Here is a 16284-nt window from a genome sequence, read left to right on the forward strand (position 1 = left end):
ATTGCTTTAAATATCCTGCAGTAGGAGAACAGACTACTACTTAAGGAGTTGAGTCTTAAAGTAGTTCTTTAAGTTGGTATGAACTTTAGCTCCATCTGAATTCACACAATTAATAGAGTACGCTTGAACACACACACACTTGGAATTAATTTACTGCACGCATGAACACATACACATGCCCCACACTTATGAATGTGTCACTGCGTGTGCTGAAGCTAACGCTCGGTCTGCTGAAAACACACACAAGACAAACACACACGCACACACAGTATGCACGCACACTCAACTACACAGCGACAGAAATACACTGTGTGATGTTGCAGGGAAAAAATACACGGCTTTATTTGTAGAGGACGAAGAAGAAACACTGGAAGTTTGAGGATGTGTTTGTAGAGACATTGTAACAAACAAAAAGGTCCACATCACATATTATACCTCTCATCCACAGTTCATCTTATAAAAACACTGTTATCCTGAAGATATGACTGTGTACAGCATGTTAACTGACATTTTAACTGCACCAGAAGGTACAATTTATTAAAACCCGAGTATACCTGCAAAATCCCTCACGGCCTGTTGACGTACAGGTGGCTGTTGAATATTTGCAGCTTGTTGTTTCATAGAACAAAGATGCTGTTGCCACCTTCTATTCACCATTTATAATGATGCCAACGACCAACAAAGTTTCATGATCAAGAAACATAAAAAAGTTCAGGTCAAAATATGGGTCACACAAGCACAGGACCATCATACAGAAGTCTGTGGTTTGATTCCGGTATGACAACATGAATGAATGGTGACTTCTTTTCAGAAGTTGACTATTTTTAAGTTACCAAACGTATGTCTGTTGCATGAAGTAAGTACATTAGTCACATAATGTACATTTGTTTGTAACATCAAATTTGATAAGTTAGTTATTGGATGCTCCGATACCGATACCAGTATCGGGCGGTATCGGAGTTTAAGTACTCGTAAAAACCTACGACGAGTACCGCAACCGATTACCCCTTTACGGCTTGTTGTTAGCCTCCCGTTAGTTAAGCAGGTAGGCAGAGAAGGAGCACTTTTCAGAAAAAGGGTGTAAAGAGTGTAACATAATCATTAAGGCAAACTAACTTACATATTCATGGATACACATGATAAAAAGAGTCCGTCGGCGATCACTGATGTCTCTGTAGTAAGTGCAGTAAACAAGTCCGGGCATGTCTCCCTCACTGTGTTTTGGGGGATGCGCTGTGTAGTACTGCGTTCATGTGCGCTCAAGAAAGGGAGTGCTAATTACGTGACCTTTTTTACACTATATGTGGTATGTTGTGTTATACTGAAATCCACTGAATGTGATATAGGTTACACGAGAGTAAAATGTGTGACAGTGTCTTGTTAGTTTGTTAAGTAAAACAGAGTTGAGTGTGAAAATGTCAGCGACAGCTACAGCTGCATCATTCAGTCGATTTGCTTTGTTACAGTCAGAAAGCGAGGAACATCTGATGAAAATGAAACATGCTTTTAAAATCATTACAACTGTAATGATATTATTAAGGACTCATATTGGTACTCGGTATCGGCAAGTACCCAAATGTAAGTACTTGTACTTGCACTTGGTCTGAAAAAAAGTGGTATCGGTGCGTCCCTAGTCTGCTTCATATTTTATTACTGCTAATTTGATCGTGGAGCCCTGCATGTGCAAAACTGTCCCTATAGTGGTACCTAGATAGTCATGTTTGAAAGCGTAGGGCCACTGACCGAGCTGCTTTATCCGAAGAGTTCAGGGTGACAGTCAACGTATGGTTAAACTGCTGGGAATGTTCACAAACAACAAAAGTTATATTTTATATTTGGATTTTTTTTTACAGATATTGGACATTTGGAGCACAGAGCCAAAAGTCAGTTGTACGGTTCTTTCAGGAATTAAACCGGTGCCGTACACAACCTTAATGCTATTTTTAATCATAAATGTTAATGAATCCTACTGAACAGCTCTCCGAGGCTTGTTGCATTTTGCTGTGCAGCAGGGTACCTTGAAATGTGTACAGTGAGCTGAATTGGTGTCAAAACCTGCTAAAACAGGAGACAGACTCTGTGGTTTCTGAAGTGTACAGAAGCTTTATTTAGGAAGCAGCTGCCCGGGAACTTCTGTTGACCAGCTGTGTTTCTCTGGCTCAGATTCACTGCGACACACACACATGTACACACAGTCTCTTGCTGGTTCAGCAGTTTAAACCAGTGAAGTGTTTCAGAGCACAGCAAGATGTGACCCATCATCAATCACACACACACACACACACACACACACACACACACACTGACACACTGATTTCTTGACAACCAAGTGTGTCACCAGGCCAAGCGAGGAGAGCAGGTGGTAGGCAGACAGTCTGTAAGTGTGTGTGTGTGCGCACACAGAGCTGTGGTAAAGAGGAGATGTGGTCTTTTTCCACTCCAGTATGTTTGCATGCACTAGTAGTTTGCAGCCGCCTGCATTTACAGTGTGTGTGTGTGTGGTTGAATTTGAGGCGTGGCGCGGAAGGCGGCACACAACCTCTCTTAATAATAGAGGTTTGGCTGTAATGTGGTCATTTGAAGCATACATTCCTCCCTGTGTCTCATTCTGACAAAGAAAGCTGACTTCTCTTGCTAGCAGAGCTGTGTCTGCGGTGCCTACATGTACCAGGATGCAATGCAAGCAAGCCACCACAGCCTCGGCTGCATACCTAATGGGTAAAAATAACTTTAGCTTAATCAGACACACAGACTGGTGAGCTCAGCGACCTGAGAGCAGAAACACATTCCACGTCCAGCTGATTTACACATTGGAGCAAAGTGTATTATTTGTACTTAGAGTGATTTAAGTGTAACAGTCTCCCAGGCTGCCTGGTGTTGCAGTGGTTAGCCCTGTTGCCTCACAGCTAGAAGGTTCTTGGTTCGAATCCCAGTTTGAATGTTGGAGGCCTTTATATGTGGAGTTTGCATGCTCTCCCTGCGCCTGTTTGGGTACTGTCAAGGTATATCGCAGCTTCCTCCCACAATCGAAAGACATGGTCATTAGGAAGGACTGCATGGTGGTGCAGTGGTAAGCCTTGTCGCCTCACAGCTAGATGGTTCCTAAACCAGGTTCAGACTTGGGCTTGTTTGCATATCCTCCTCGTGCTTCCTCCCACAGTCCAAAGCCCATAGGTGTGAATGTGTCTATCTCTATAGCCCTTTTTACATCGTAGTTTCGCCATAGCACCGTAACGAAGCTCCTCCGTCATGCAGCCTTTGTCATTTTACATTGGATCAAGCAACAGCGGCATAAAGCCGCCCCGGTAGTGCTTTTTTTTACACAGCCTTGTCAGCTCCACTGTTTATACAGACGCCATTTCGTCTCTGTTGTGCCTCTGTTACTACCTCTGAGGTGGAATGACTTTGCCCCACCATTCTGCCTCCGTGTGTTTTACATAGAAGAGGAAGAGGCGTAACAATCCCGCCTTGAACTGGCAGTGTAAAAGGGGCTTATGTGTCAGCTCTGTGATTGAACTGATTGATTGGCCACCAGTCCAGGGTGGCCAATGACAGCTGAACGCTGCATGCAAAGTGCATACGTAGTAAGGGCAGTTGCATACTATAGTAAGAAGAAAAGCGTACTTATAACAGTATCAGATCACTCAGGTTTCCTCTGTTATCTTCTAAAACAGAAGTGCCCAATCATTGAGGTTTGGGATTTGACCGCCACGCTGCAGAATTTAGGAGGACATCTGGAAAAAAAGTCTTTGGGCCTTTGATCTCAAATATATTCAGACTCGCTGCCTCCGAAACTTTTCATCCAACAATAAAACATTATGAGAAGATGGAAAGATATTTTTTATTTTTGGATGTAGGTGTTAAGGTTTGTTTATTAGAGACAATAACAGCAGCGGTGGATTCAGTTAATGAGAGATTTCTTAATGTAGTAGTTGTTTTTTAATGATTATTAGTTTAGTTAACACCTTTCTGATGAACAGCTGTGTGTGTGTGTCTCCTTCAGTCCGTCTGTAACGAGTCAGATATGAATCTGATGTATGGGTCAGTGATTCTGTCTGACTGACATGTTGTAGCTGCGTATTCTCCTGCTTGTTTATCATGTTTTATATTGTCTTTTGTAATTAACAACAGCTTTATGATCACAAGCAGGTAGACAGGCCCTTGTGTGTGGGTGTGTGTGTGTCTGGTTGTTCTTTTTCTCTCTTTAATGAGCCAGAGATCGCTGTTATTATCGTCAGTGTTGTTTCTTCACACATTTCTAATGAACAGCTGCTCTACGTCTGAGAGTGCTAGCCAGCGCACACACACACACACACACACACACACACACACACACACACACACACACACACACACACACAGTTGGAGTAAGCTTTGTGTGCCCTGGGGCAGTTTTGGGGGTCTTTTTGGACTTTAAGAACCACTGCTGATATTTATTTATTACATTTACTACAAAACAAATTTAATTGGCTGGCTGCTATGTGTCATTCAAACCTCACTGAATCTTTTTAGATTTTTATTTGTTCAGCCCTGCTCATTTCAGAAAACATGCAGTCTTGTAGCACAAAACTACACTTCCCCTTCTCTCTTTACCTTCATCATCTTTACTTATTTTGTTTCATTAGTTTATTTAACAGGGACAGTGCAACACTGCTGTCAATGTGCCAAGAGGCTATTTTTATCTGTAGTCCCTGGACAGATGTTTTGAGACGCACTATCAAACTTAAAACATAATCTAAAATTTAAATTACAAAAGTCATTAAGATCAACACAGAGGCGCATAATACACGATATGCAACAAAACCAAAAGATAATAATTTTAATAAATATATAGACTAAATGATACCACACTGTGCTGCATTATTATAAAATGTTACTAAAACATGCCAGGCAGAGGCACAGACATAAAAAACACTCATAATATTACATTACATCGCTACAAACACAGCGACAGGTGACAGCAATCAGCAGTACAGACAGCAGACTGTAATGTTCTATATTACAGGCATCTTGAGATTGTACCATTCTTTTCAAACACATAAAAACAGGTTATAAGTTTTTGTTCCAAAGCATGGTTTAGAATAACTCTAGCCTTAGGCAATGCAAATCACAATTCCTATATTCGCTTAAAGCTCCTGTGAGGAACTTTCACTTTGTGTTGATTGTGGCGCCCCCTGTGGACAAAGACGTACCTATTATCTCTTTGCTGATCTTGTCCCATACATGTGTAAGTAGTGTTTTCTGGTTGAAAATCTCCTCGTGCTTTCTTTTAACATTTAAACATATTCATTGAGAATCTTTACAGTGGAAAAAGCAAATAAAGGCTGTTTCACCCACATGCTGTTAATCTCCTTGTCTGACACCTACCCCGCGGTCGCACTTTCGGGCATTAAAACTAAATGTAAAGAAATAATAAATCTTGTTGCTGATGGTCTGGTTTGCTTTTGTAGGTCATATAGAGTAATCAGTATTAATTTCAGTCTGTTTCATAACCATCAAAAAACTCCTCACAGGAGCTTTAAGTGTAAAACAATTCAAGTCTAAAGACAAATTTGTGTGTCGTGACCTCGCTAATAGGTCATCAAACTAGTCAGTAGTCAACCTCAAGTAGCTGGAAGCCGCAGTCAAGTTTGTCGTGACACAGTTCCTGGAGAAGGAGGTGAAATTAAGCGAGCTCAACTGCATGATGACAAATGACCCTGGGGACAACAACGTGGCAAAAAAATTCACTTGAACACAGCTATAGTTATCGCAATGTGAGCACATAGTTTTCATGTGATTATGCACTAATGCAAATGTATATATGAATATTTAATTCATTTCTGCCGATCGATAGCCAATCTTATACAAAGGACATTAAAAACCGTTGTAAGTGCCAATTATCTTGTAAAATCTGAGCTATATTAACTTATTATGTCCTTCTCACTTATATATCTAAATTTGTGAGAAGAAAACATCTTTCATTATATTCCTGTGTAATATAGTAAAAAACAACTACTGGCTGTAAATGAGCACTGACTTAGATAACCACCTCTGACACAGTGGCAGCAAAAAGCTTAAAGAGACAGAGTTTATTTGAAGGCTGCTCTATGAAATCAACGGCCTCAGACAGTTCAGGCCTGTGTATCAAATAAAGTGGGAACTGCAGCCTCTCAATCTGACGATGAATATTTTGTCACCTGGCTAATTGAGCCTTAATTCGACCAAAATGAAGAAATAATTAACTGCACAACAATGTCATTCACCCCGTGTAACTCCTCCCCTCCCCCTCTTTCCCCACGGTCTCGTTAAAGAGCCATAAGTGAGTGACAGACAGGAAGTCGGATCATAAAGGTGTCATCGTGCCACCTCATCTCCTCTGTTACCATTGCAATTAACAGATCGCTTCATGGTCGGTATTGTCAGGACGCATTTCTCAGCAGGTGGTCTCGTGCTGCTCTTTCCTGGCGCCTGTTTCAGACGTTTGGCAGAGGAATTCAGAACTATGATCTTAGCTTTCTTACTGATATTTCACATAGTTTTAAAATATAGTTTTTTATTTAATGTTATTTTTTCTGGACTACAGTTCCTAAACAACAATGGTGCCTACCTCTGCCTCACCACAGAAGAATAAATGTATTATTTATTAACATAGAAGTTATAGTATGTTTAAACCTGTTTAACATATTTTGGAGTCTCAATACTTTTTATTCTCTACTTATTATTTGAAGGGCCTGACAACAGTACAGAAAGGATCCCAACAGGGAAGCAGAGACCAGAAAATGCTCTTTCATTGAACTCGTCAAAGACACCAGACTCCAATCACAAAAACAGTGATTTAACCTGACAGATTTCGTCTACCGCTGCCTCACTTGATGTTGTTTGTGTTTTAATGTGTTACATAAATGTTGTGTTGGAGCCAAACTTACCAAGGTCACACAGATTCGTTGTTCTGGTTTCTAGAAAACAGCTATTTACATTTTATTAGTAGTAGGCTGTAGACCCCGCTCAACATTTATTTATATTATATCAATATAATATATATTTGTGTCAAAATGACATAACGGTAGAGTTAGTAGTATCATGGGGGTTTATTTTCCCTCATTATAATATAGGCTATAGGCAGTTATGTACAGCAACAAACACAAACTACCACAATACAAAGTTTTAGATCCTGTCCCAAGAAAAATTTAAAATGCATACATTTTATTTAGAGGAATTGGAAATTATGTTCTTAAATTGAAGCTTTCATTTCATAGTTTCCATAGTTTTTGGGTTGATGCTTCTTATCTATACTCCAATTCAAAAGGTGGCGGTAGTGCGCATTGACAGCTGTTCGCCAAACGCCATTACACAAAGGAGAAGAAGAAGTCCCGCGGCGGCAGGCGGAACAGAAACACAGGAGTTTGTTTACAGGGGGGACTCATAACATCGTTGAACACTATGCCGTCTCACAAGTGACAGCTACATTTTAAAGGTATGCTGAATGCTTTACAACCCAGCACACGCAGAATGACACATATAACTAACTGTAAGTGTTTAATATGCCGTTAACAGAATGAGCGCATGTTCGGGTTAAAGACAGGTTCGTTTATCACAGCTCAACCTGCTCATACTTCCAAAGTGTTCACACACGAGGGCTTATTTTTTGTAAGTTCGTGCACACAACGTTACCACGTGAACACAGCATCACTAAATATCGCAACAAAGCAAAATTGTCTTTACATTTAGCCATGTTTTGCCTTCTAAACACACTTTAGATTGTATTACTATATAGGGCAGACAGCGATACTTTGGTTAGCAAGCTGCTGTCTGTGCTCATATGAGTTCATTCAATAACGTGCATCAGTATGTTTATTTATATATGTTTATTTATTGAGGGGGCTTTTCTTGGAGTTGACAGGGTTTGTGGTTAGTGGAGGTCTCCTCTGTCCTGCCTGTAACACCACTACATGATTTTCGTTTAATCTGACACACTGTGTGCTTATTTCAAACGTTACCTTTCATTTTAAATCACTATTTAATAGTAACATTAAGACAAATGCTCTGAAAAAAATAGACAAACATTTGGCAGTTAAGGATACAATTTATACATTATCATTCAGCATTTTAGCAGCTATAAAATGAATCTAATCATAAAGATTGTTTTCATAAGTAACTCATCAAACCATTTTAGGCAAAAACGTCTACTTTATGTAGGCTGGTAGGTAAGTTCACAGTCTATCTCATTAACTGCTCCCCTTTTACAGATGCTCATCAATTTGGAGCTTGATTACAAAAACCCTTTTATGTTTCAAAGGACTGCACTCCTGATTCTGATCCTGCAAACAGCAGCTCATCTGACAGCTATTATCTGAATTTGTAAGATTTTAAATATACATTACATTTAGCCATGAAACCGATGCTTCTATGTAAAGGCCAAAGGGATATACTTTAGTCCTGCAGTAAAAGGTTTATGTTATTTGCGTGTCTGTCTGATGTCAGTCTTGTGTCGTTGCAGGGATGTGCGAAGCAGCAGAGAAGGACCTGTACGCTGTCCTGGGAGCCAGCCCCTCAGACTCAGCCCAGCAGCTCAGACACAGATACCAGCAGCTGGCCTTACAGGTACACACAGTGCTGCCAATCTCTAAAGCATCACGCAACCACAGCTGCTACATACAATCTATCTGTCCCGTGTGCTTGGCTCCATTAGAAAATTGACACAATCCAAACTGTGCGTCTCCCAAAGTTACTGTCCCCCTGTTTTAAAATCTCCATTTTGTGTGTGTGTGTGTGTGTGTGTGTGTGTGTGTGTGTGAAAACATAGTACCATCCAGACCGTCTTGGAGGCGCGTGTTCTTCAGAAGCAGAGTCTGCTGTGAAGAAGTTTCTAGAAGTTGATGCAGCCTGGAGGATCCTCAGTGACCAGAGCAGCAGGAGACAGTATGACCTTCAGAGGAGAGGTAGGACTTGATGTATCACTTTATCATGCTTTCAACAACGACATGTTCATTGTTTAGTTTGTAAAACATAAAAAAATGAGACTACAGGAGTTTGGGTTAGACAAACTGACAATCAGAGGATAAATCTGATCTGGGACCGTTGTTCATCCCTGTGGACAACATTAGCTAGCATGCTACTGATGACAGAAAACAGGTACAATCTCACCTTCAGTTCTTACTGATGAATTGACAACCAGTGTTTACTGTGTATACTGAACTTAAAAACTAAAAAATAATTGAATGTAATATGTTAATATGAATTATTCCTATTTATTAGCAAATTTGATGTGATTCAGTTCTCATGTGTTTCTGTAAACATGCCTGAATGAACTGGAGTGCGAACAAACCATAATGCACTGTTAAAATACAACGAATAATTTAAGCTTTTTACTCAAGTGGTCGGTGTTCATTTCAAAAGTGAACAAACTTGCTGTTGAAGCCTAAGTGACTGTTGTGATCATAAAAGGTGCTAAAAGATTCCCAACTTATTCCGGCGGCTGTGGCTCAGTGGTGGAGTCGGCCGTCTTTCAATCGGAAGGTCGGATGTTCGATCTTTCAGGCTACAGGTTGAAGTGTCCTTGGGCAAGACACTGAACCCCAAATTGTGATAACTGATTGACAGTTGGGCACTTTAGGTAGCAGCCTCTGCCATCAGTGTGTGAGTGGGTGAATGTGATATGTAGTGTAAAAGCAGCTTTTTAGAAAAGCGCTATATAAGTACAGTCCATTTACCATTCCCTTTCTGCATTAGTTATTGTATGTTTTTACACTCTGATCATCAATGATTAGGGCTGTCAAAATCGTGTTAATTTCGATTAATTACAGAAAAAATAACCTTGTACGTCACTGATCCTTCAACTGTATACGGCAGCTTTGAAAACATGACGGAAACACATGACACAACATTACCTGGCTTTACATTTATTATTATTGTATCCATCTGAGAGCAACCGATTGGTGCACAATCTGATCTCATTCTCTCCCCCTACATGTCGTTCCCAGGGTCTATCCAGTTGTACACACACACACACTCACACACTCACACACTAAGGAAAGCAAAGTTATCAGATTAGTAGTAGTTTAGTAAAAGTAGTTGAAGGTGAAGGAGAGAGTGAAATTAAAGTGTGGAAGTAAAATTTAACCATCTAGAAACTTCAGAGTGAGTGAGTCTACATGTGATGTGGTGCTTCTCACAAAAACCATTGATATATGTGATTAATCAGGATAAATTAATTACAAAGCCTATAATTAATTTGATTTTTTTTTTTAATCTCCTGACAGCACTACTAATTATCATTTTCACATATGAATTTGGAACAGTGTCATATGTATATGTACAGAGTAATATGTACATCAATTACAATATTAAGCTTTGGACCTGTTTACCCAATATAAATAGATCAAACAGCAGTCAGACAACAGAAATAGCAACAACAGCCAGTCTGCCATTTTATTTGCTTGCATGTGAATTACAGGCAGGAGAACATGCCCACGTCCCACTGTGGAGCATTATTTGAGCTGCAGATGGAGAAAGTGTAAGCCTTTTGTGGAGGTGAAACCAAATGCAACAGGGAAAGTTGACTCCTGTTATCCACATGACATGACGTCACTTATACAGATATTAGTAGACATACTGTGACCGCCAAATAGCTTTGGAGAAACACTGAATTTTTACCTGTAATCTCTTTATTTTGTGTTCTTTCCATTGTTATTCACCGGGTCAGTTTGTATTGAAGACAAGAAGTCCTCTGTGGATAATTCTCTTATTAAAAAACCTTGTGAACAATTAACGCAAAAGTGATCCTTACCTCATACACGCCATGTTCCTACAAACAAGCGGTGTGTAGTTAATGTGAAACTGTTTTATTCAGTGTGTTTCATTTTTTTTCACTTCACAAAAAAGGATCCAGCCTTAAAAATGTTTGATAGCGTATACGAAGTGCAGTTCCTCAAATGGCCACCTGAGGCTGCCTCCAAAAATGAGTAAACTCCCACAGAGCCCCAACGTTACCGCAGAATAATCACGATAACAGCCTGGTACAAAAAACTGTTTCGGTCTCCTTTGCTCATTTCCCCATTCATGACAAAGGTATGGTGGGTACACGATCTAACCCTGCTTCTAGACCACGTGTCCATTCAGGCAGCATTCACGTGACCCTGAATTTACCGTCTATGTCAGTTCTGTCTTGTCCGCGCTTTTCCGAGTGTCGAGCTCTAAAGGAGTAGCCACAATTTATGAATAGCGTACGTTTGGGAATTACTGTTTTATGTTTTCATCAACACTTATGCATGTAACAGATAATTAAGTATCGCACATTAAGATAAGGCTTATTAAGTAAAGTTCATTTGGTATAGCACCTTTCACTGAGCAAAGTCACAAAGTGCTTCACAAAATATTACAATAATAGTAGTAACAGTCATAAAATAAAAAGAGATGATGAAGAGCCAATTTAAAAAGGTGTCTTAAGTTGCTTTTTAAAAGCGTCAAACCATTACACAACACAGATTCAATAAAGGAGAAAGCGTGCCTTTACACACACTAAAATCAACGAGCAGGATTAGAGATTAACAAATAAATATATATCATAAAAGTTTAATAATTAAAATGATGAAATAATGATGACACTCTAAAATATGCAATTTAGTCTTATATTATAAAAACTAATGGCCAAGGTTGTAAAATGAAGATATCCAATGTCTTGTTATTGGACTTTCAGAATAAGTGAGTATTACAAAAAAAGACTTGATTAAGACTGCAGCTTGTGGGCTCTGTAGTCAGCTCAGATCTCAAACAGTTACAATGGAGTCTGAAGTAAAAATATAAACACAACCATAGAAACTTCTTAAACCATCCTTTTGTCTTTTCAGATATAAAATTATTTTATATTAAATAAAGTTTGTGTGATTACTGTGATGACATGCTCTCTATAAGCTTCAGCCTCTTCCTCATCATTTATCCAATCTTAAATTATCAGTAGTTTAGCAGCAATTATTCCTCACACAGAGTAACACTAATTAAAACCCAGGTAAAATTTAGCACTAATTATTCATGGTTCAAAGTCATTATCACTGTCAAACTGTACGACTTGATAATGACTGTTTCCTCAAGAGTGAACTGTAAAAAATCTGAGTGTGTGAACATCCAGCTGTTCACCTTCTGTCTGTCCATCCATTAAGGATCCTTCCATCACTTTTCATCCATCTAATTATTGATGATAGTTTCTGTCCTCCTTTTCTCTTTGAGATTGGGCATTTGAGCGGCGAAGGAACTTGTTTCCTTAAAGCATCTTTAGATTAATGTGATCATAAAATCCATTTTATTGTCCTTCTTAGGCTTAGAGGTGCCGACACCCCTTGAAGACACTCTTACATAGTAGATAGAGTCTCCTACAAAGTGAAGTAGGCTAGGGACACTTTACAAAGCTCTGTAACCTGCAGGAGGAGTCAAAAACTAAAAACTATGGCAAGGGTCCATCTTAGACAGGTCAATCACAGGGCTGACACATTGGCCCTGTTTACACGTGGTATTTACATTTGTCCTGGGTGATCTGGTCACAAGTGGTCAGCTTTAAGTACAGGTGTAAACGGTCCTAAGATGCATGTAGGATGCATTGAGATCCAATAATTTCGACCACTTTCTGAGGTAGTCCAGGCTCTACATGGCCACATTCTTCAGAAGTGTTTTGGACCACTGAAGGACTGCCTACCCTCCAAAACCAAGGCCACAATGAAGTTGAGCGAAAGACCACTTGTCCACAGTCTTTGCCAGGTTTAATACTTGTCAGCTATGTCTTGTGAAACTCGTAGTCCGCCCCCTCCTTTGGGACCAGTTTTCCTGGAGGGACCCCATCAGGGGCAAAGGTGCAATTCCACTTGTGGACAATTTCAAACTTAATACTGTTGAGAGCAAATTGTTGAATCATTTTTGGATAAAACAACTTTTTTAAGACCAAATCTTGTTTTTTATAAAGAAAACAATTTAATTTGAAAATAATGATGATTCAAATATATTGAAGTAAACAGGGTAGGTTGCTGTTTTTAACACCTGTTTAATAAAATCATGTTTTAAATATCTTTGAAAACTGTTTCTTTTTAAATAGTCAGATTTAAATAAAATAAAATGTAGTAGGGGCGCTGGTTTAGCTCAGTTGGTGGAGCAGGCGTCCTATGTACAGAGGCTACAGTCCTCGAAGCACTGATGGCAGGTTTGACTCCCAGTTTGCTGATCATTTGGTGCATGTCATTCCCCACATCTCCTGTCTCTCTTCAGCTGTCCTGTCAATAAAGTCAAAAAGCCAAATAAAGTATATTGTCACATGTGTAAGTAAAGCACTTCATTTACATAAATACCATAAAAATGTCGCCTGTGAGTTATTAGGCCATCCATCGCTTAAACGCGTACGTTTAGCTCTGTTCCATTTGGTCCCTTTCAGTCTCTTGGTTGGAAGCAATCGCTTTGAGGACCATGGTAAGATTTCGTTTGACTGTTAGCATTTATATTTATAAATTCTTTTTGGGCTCACCGTCTTCAGACACTCTGTAACAACATATTTCTTGGCTGCTTGACAATTGTTTAATGACTCTGCTGCATTGATAACAATTATCTTAAAATTGGCATCATTACTCCGCCTCAGTTGTTGGTTAACTTTTGAGTCACTTTGTTCTGGACGATCACTGTGTCTCTCCATCTTTCATTCCCCTGGAACTGTAGATGTGAGTGATGGCTGGCCGCAGTCATGAGATAAGTGGGGATGTCTACTGCTGTGAATGTATACTGGCCTTTAAAAGTCTAGACCCCGAATATAAGACGATCCACTTTTTCAGATGTATTTCAAGGAAACAAACCCGTCTCATATTTGGACCAATATGGTAATTCTATGGGTCATTGTTCTGCTGCTGCCATATTAATAATGCCTTACTACCTCTCCAGCACAGGAGCTGAAACAAGATTGGCCCGTGGATTCTACAGTCTATCTGGAGGACATGACCTGGGACCAGGGTAACTGCACATCATAAACACTAAAACACATGCACACAAATAGGCTAGACTTGTCGCAGCTATCACATTTGAATGTAATATGAATACTTTTTGTACTACAAGTTTTAAATGTTGTGGTGTCAGTGACAATTCCTGTCTTGAGTGAAAGAGGGAGTGAGTGAGATAAATAAAAAACCCTGCCACAAAGTGTGATTTCTATTCTATTATATATATATAATATCAAAAGAAAATAAATATTTTTTAGAAAATTATTTGAGAAACTGTAACCAATTTAAAATAACATAGACATATAGATGTAAATAGTATAGTATATAGTATAGTCCTGGAGGATGCTCTATTCATAGCCTGGGTAGACCCTTAAAGTCGAACTGAAATGAGACGGTCTGGTGTATGGAGCATTTCCTCTTTGCGTCACCAGCTGTTCCCACCTTACCCTTGCGTCACCAAAGTCGCTCCTGTCGCCTAGCAACAGGTAGCTAGCGGGCTAATTAGTTAGCATAACTAACGTCGAGTAAGTTAACCTATTATTTTAAAGATAATTTGTTTCAAGGGCATTTATTTAAACATATGTATCTCGAGCTATTCAATTGAGTTGAAACGAAAAACTTTTACATTTAAATTTCTTGGCCGCATAAAAGTCCGCCATTCTGCTTGACTTGTTGCGCAATGCATCTCGAGATACATTGGGCCGCAAAGGATGCACCCGATGGATCTTTCACGGCCTGGGAAACAGAGGACGCATATGTCGGCCGCATCTGAAGGAGCCTTCATAATGCGAGAGCCTCCAACACGCTGCTGTGACGCAATCGGCCTTCAAATACGGCCTCCGAAGGCTGCAGCCCCTGGATTGGGAGACAGCTGATAAATCTCTTGAGTTACTGTATTTCACTTTAAATCACGCTTAAAATGTCCACATCATAATATCAGTAGACCTTCATTCTCACTAAACATCTCACTCATGCATTCTCACTTATCTAAAATGTAAGTGTGTGTTGTTTCAGATGAGTTTGTGTACACATACACCTGTCGCTGTGGAGGAAGATTCGATGTATCCGAGGAGGAGGTAGAGGAGGACACGCAGAGGAGGCAGCAGGATGACGAAGAGGAGGAACCGGAGGAAGAGGAGCACAGAGGAGTGGTGGTTTGCTGCGATACGTGTTCCCTCAGTGTTTACGTCACATGGTCGTTACATTCAAAGACTCAATTGTTAAAATGCCAAAAATAATCTTTATCTGAAACTCTGCTGAGCTGGACTTCCATTGTGTCAACGTTTCCCTTCGTGGAAGAGGCAAAGCGTGAACAAAACGCATGGTCGGTCGGTCGAAGCGGACATTTTAAGAGCTCTTTCAAAATCTCGATCACGTCTCCTTTAGAGGACACAAAACAAGGGACAGAATCATCAATAAGCAGTTTGTATGTTGATAGAAGTGTGCGAAGCTGAATGTTGCTTGTCCTCACTTCCGTATTTATGCAGTGGCTCATCAGCATCACTGAATATGAACAACATCCAACCAAGAGCAAGTTAAAGGCATCTTATTCTCATGTAACTACAGGGGTACTGTTTCTCTTTCCTGCAGCCATTAACACCCCGCTCTCTCCAGTGATACCTTGTTGTGTGATGTCAGGCTCTCAGCAGTAATAATGCTGCCTCTTACAGTGTTGTGGATGAGGTTGTCAGGAGGACCAGTGATACCGTCATGGGAGTTGTTCTGAGGTAATGTGATGCTGCAGCGGTACAGAGTGATTGTCTATCCTCTGGAGAGCGTGCATGTGAGGGGGAGTGAGGAGTGTCTGTGACCTCTGGGGTCTTTGCTACATGTCTGCACCTGCCTGCTCACTGATGCTGCGAGCATACCTGATGCTCATCAACCACATCACACTGTTTAAAACCAGGAGCAGAGTTTAAACTTCAAGTATTTCTTTGTGCAGTCTTTCTACTTTTCTTGAGTAAAAGCCCCCTGAAATACAACAATTGTATTATTGTTTAGTGTTGGACTCCCGTAATGCTTTTATTAAATGTCGTTATCAATTGTTTGTCTTTCTCAATTGTGATTAATTCTCCTAAAATAATTTAAATTCAAACTTATTTATATGTTACTATGTAATAATACAATGTGGTATTTTATAATATGAAAAATATAACTGTTTCTGTAGCATCAGCCTGTGTCACACACAGTTTTAAGTTGTCATTTTCTCTCCAAACAGCAGATACAACATTGTAATACCCTAAATATATAAGGTGTGAACCCAGAGTACAGAGAGAAAAGAATTATCTTTAACGACAATAATACAAAACAGTGAATGTAACAAATATATCTAGTGGTA

At 39.8% G+C, this 16284-nt stretch overlaps 1 protein-coding gene across 1 annotated transcript; it reads left to right on the top strand.

Annotated features, from left to right (window-relative positions):
- Positions 1-7454: 7454 nt before the first annotated feature.
- On the top strand, positions 7455-15975 carry dnajc24 (DnaJ (Hsp40) homolog, subfamily C, member 24). The gene is made up of 5 exons (XM_069687022.1): positions 7455-7510; positions 8480-8583; positions 8786-8921; positions 13891-13959; positions 14961-15975. Exons 1-5 carry the CDS (start codon positions 7459-7461, stop codon positions 15182-15184), a joined length of 585 nt encoding a protein of 194 aa, XP_069543123.1. The 5' UTR covers positions 7455-7458; the 3' UTR covers positions 15185-15975.
- Positions 15976-16284: the final 309 nt, after the last annotated feature.

This window comes from Semicossyphus pulcher, unplaced genomic scaffold, assembly GCF_022749685.1.
Source record: "Semicossyphus pulcher isolate SPU_LCO1_2020_fin unplaced genomic scaffold, fSemPul1.0.p SCAF_8, whole genome shotgun sequence".
NCBI classification, from domain to species: Eukaryota; Metazoa; Chordata; class Actinopteri; order Labriformes; family Labridae; genus Semicossyphus; species Semicossyphus pulcher.

What these genes read in the sequence shown, in the direction of transcription:
- dnajc24 (XM_069687022.1), top strand. Translation starts at nt 7,459, where the DNA reads ATGCTGAATGCTTTACAACCCAGCACACGCAGAATGACACATATAACT. An exon ending in AATGACACATATAACTAACT is followed by an intron (nt 7,511 to 8,479) that starts GTAAGTGTTTAA and finishes GTGTCGTTGCAG; the next exon opens with GGATGTGCGAAGCAGCAGAG. An exon ending in GTATGACCTTCAGAGGAGAG is followed by an intron (nt 8,922 to 13,890) that starts GTAGGACTTGAT and finishes CTACCTCTCCAG; the next exon opens with CACAGGAGCTGAAACAAGAT.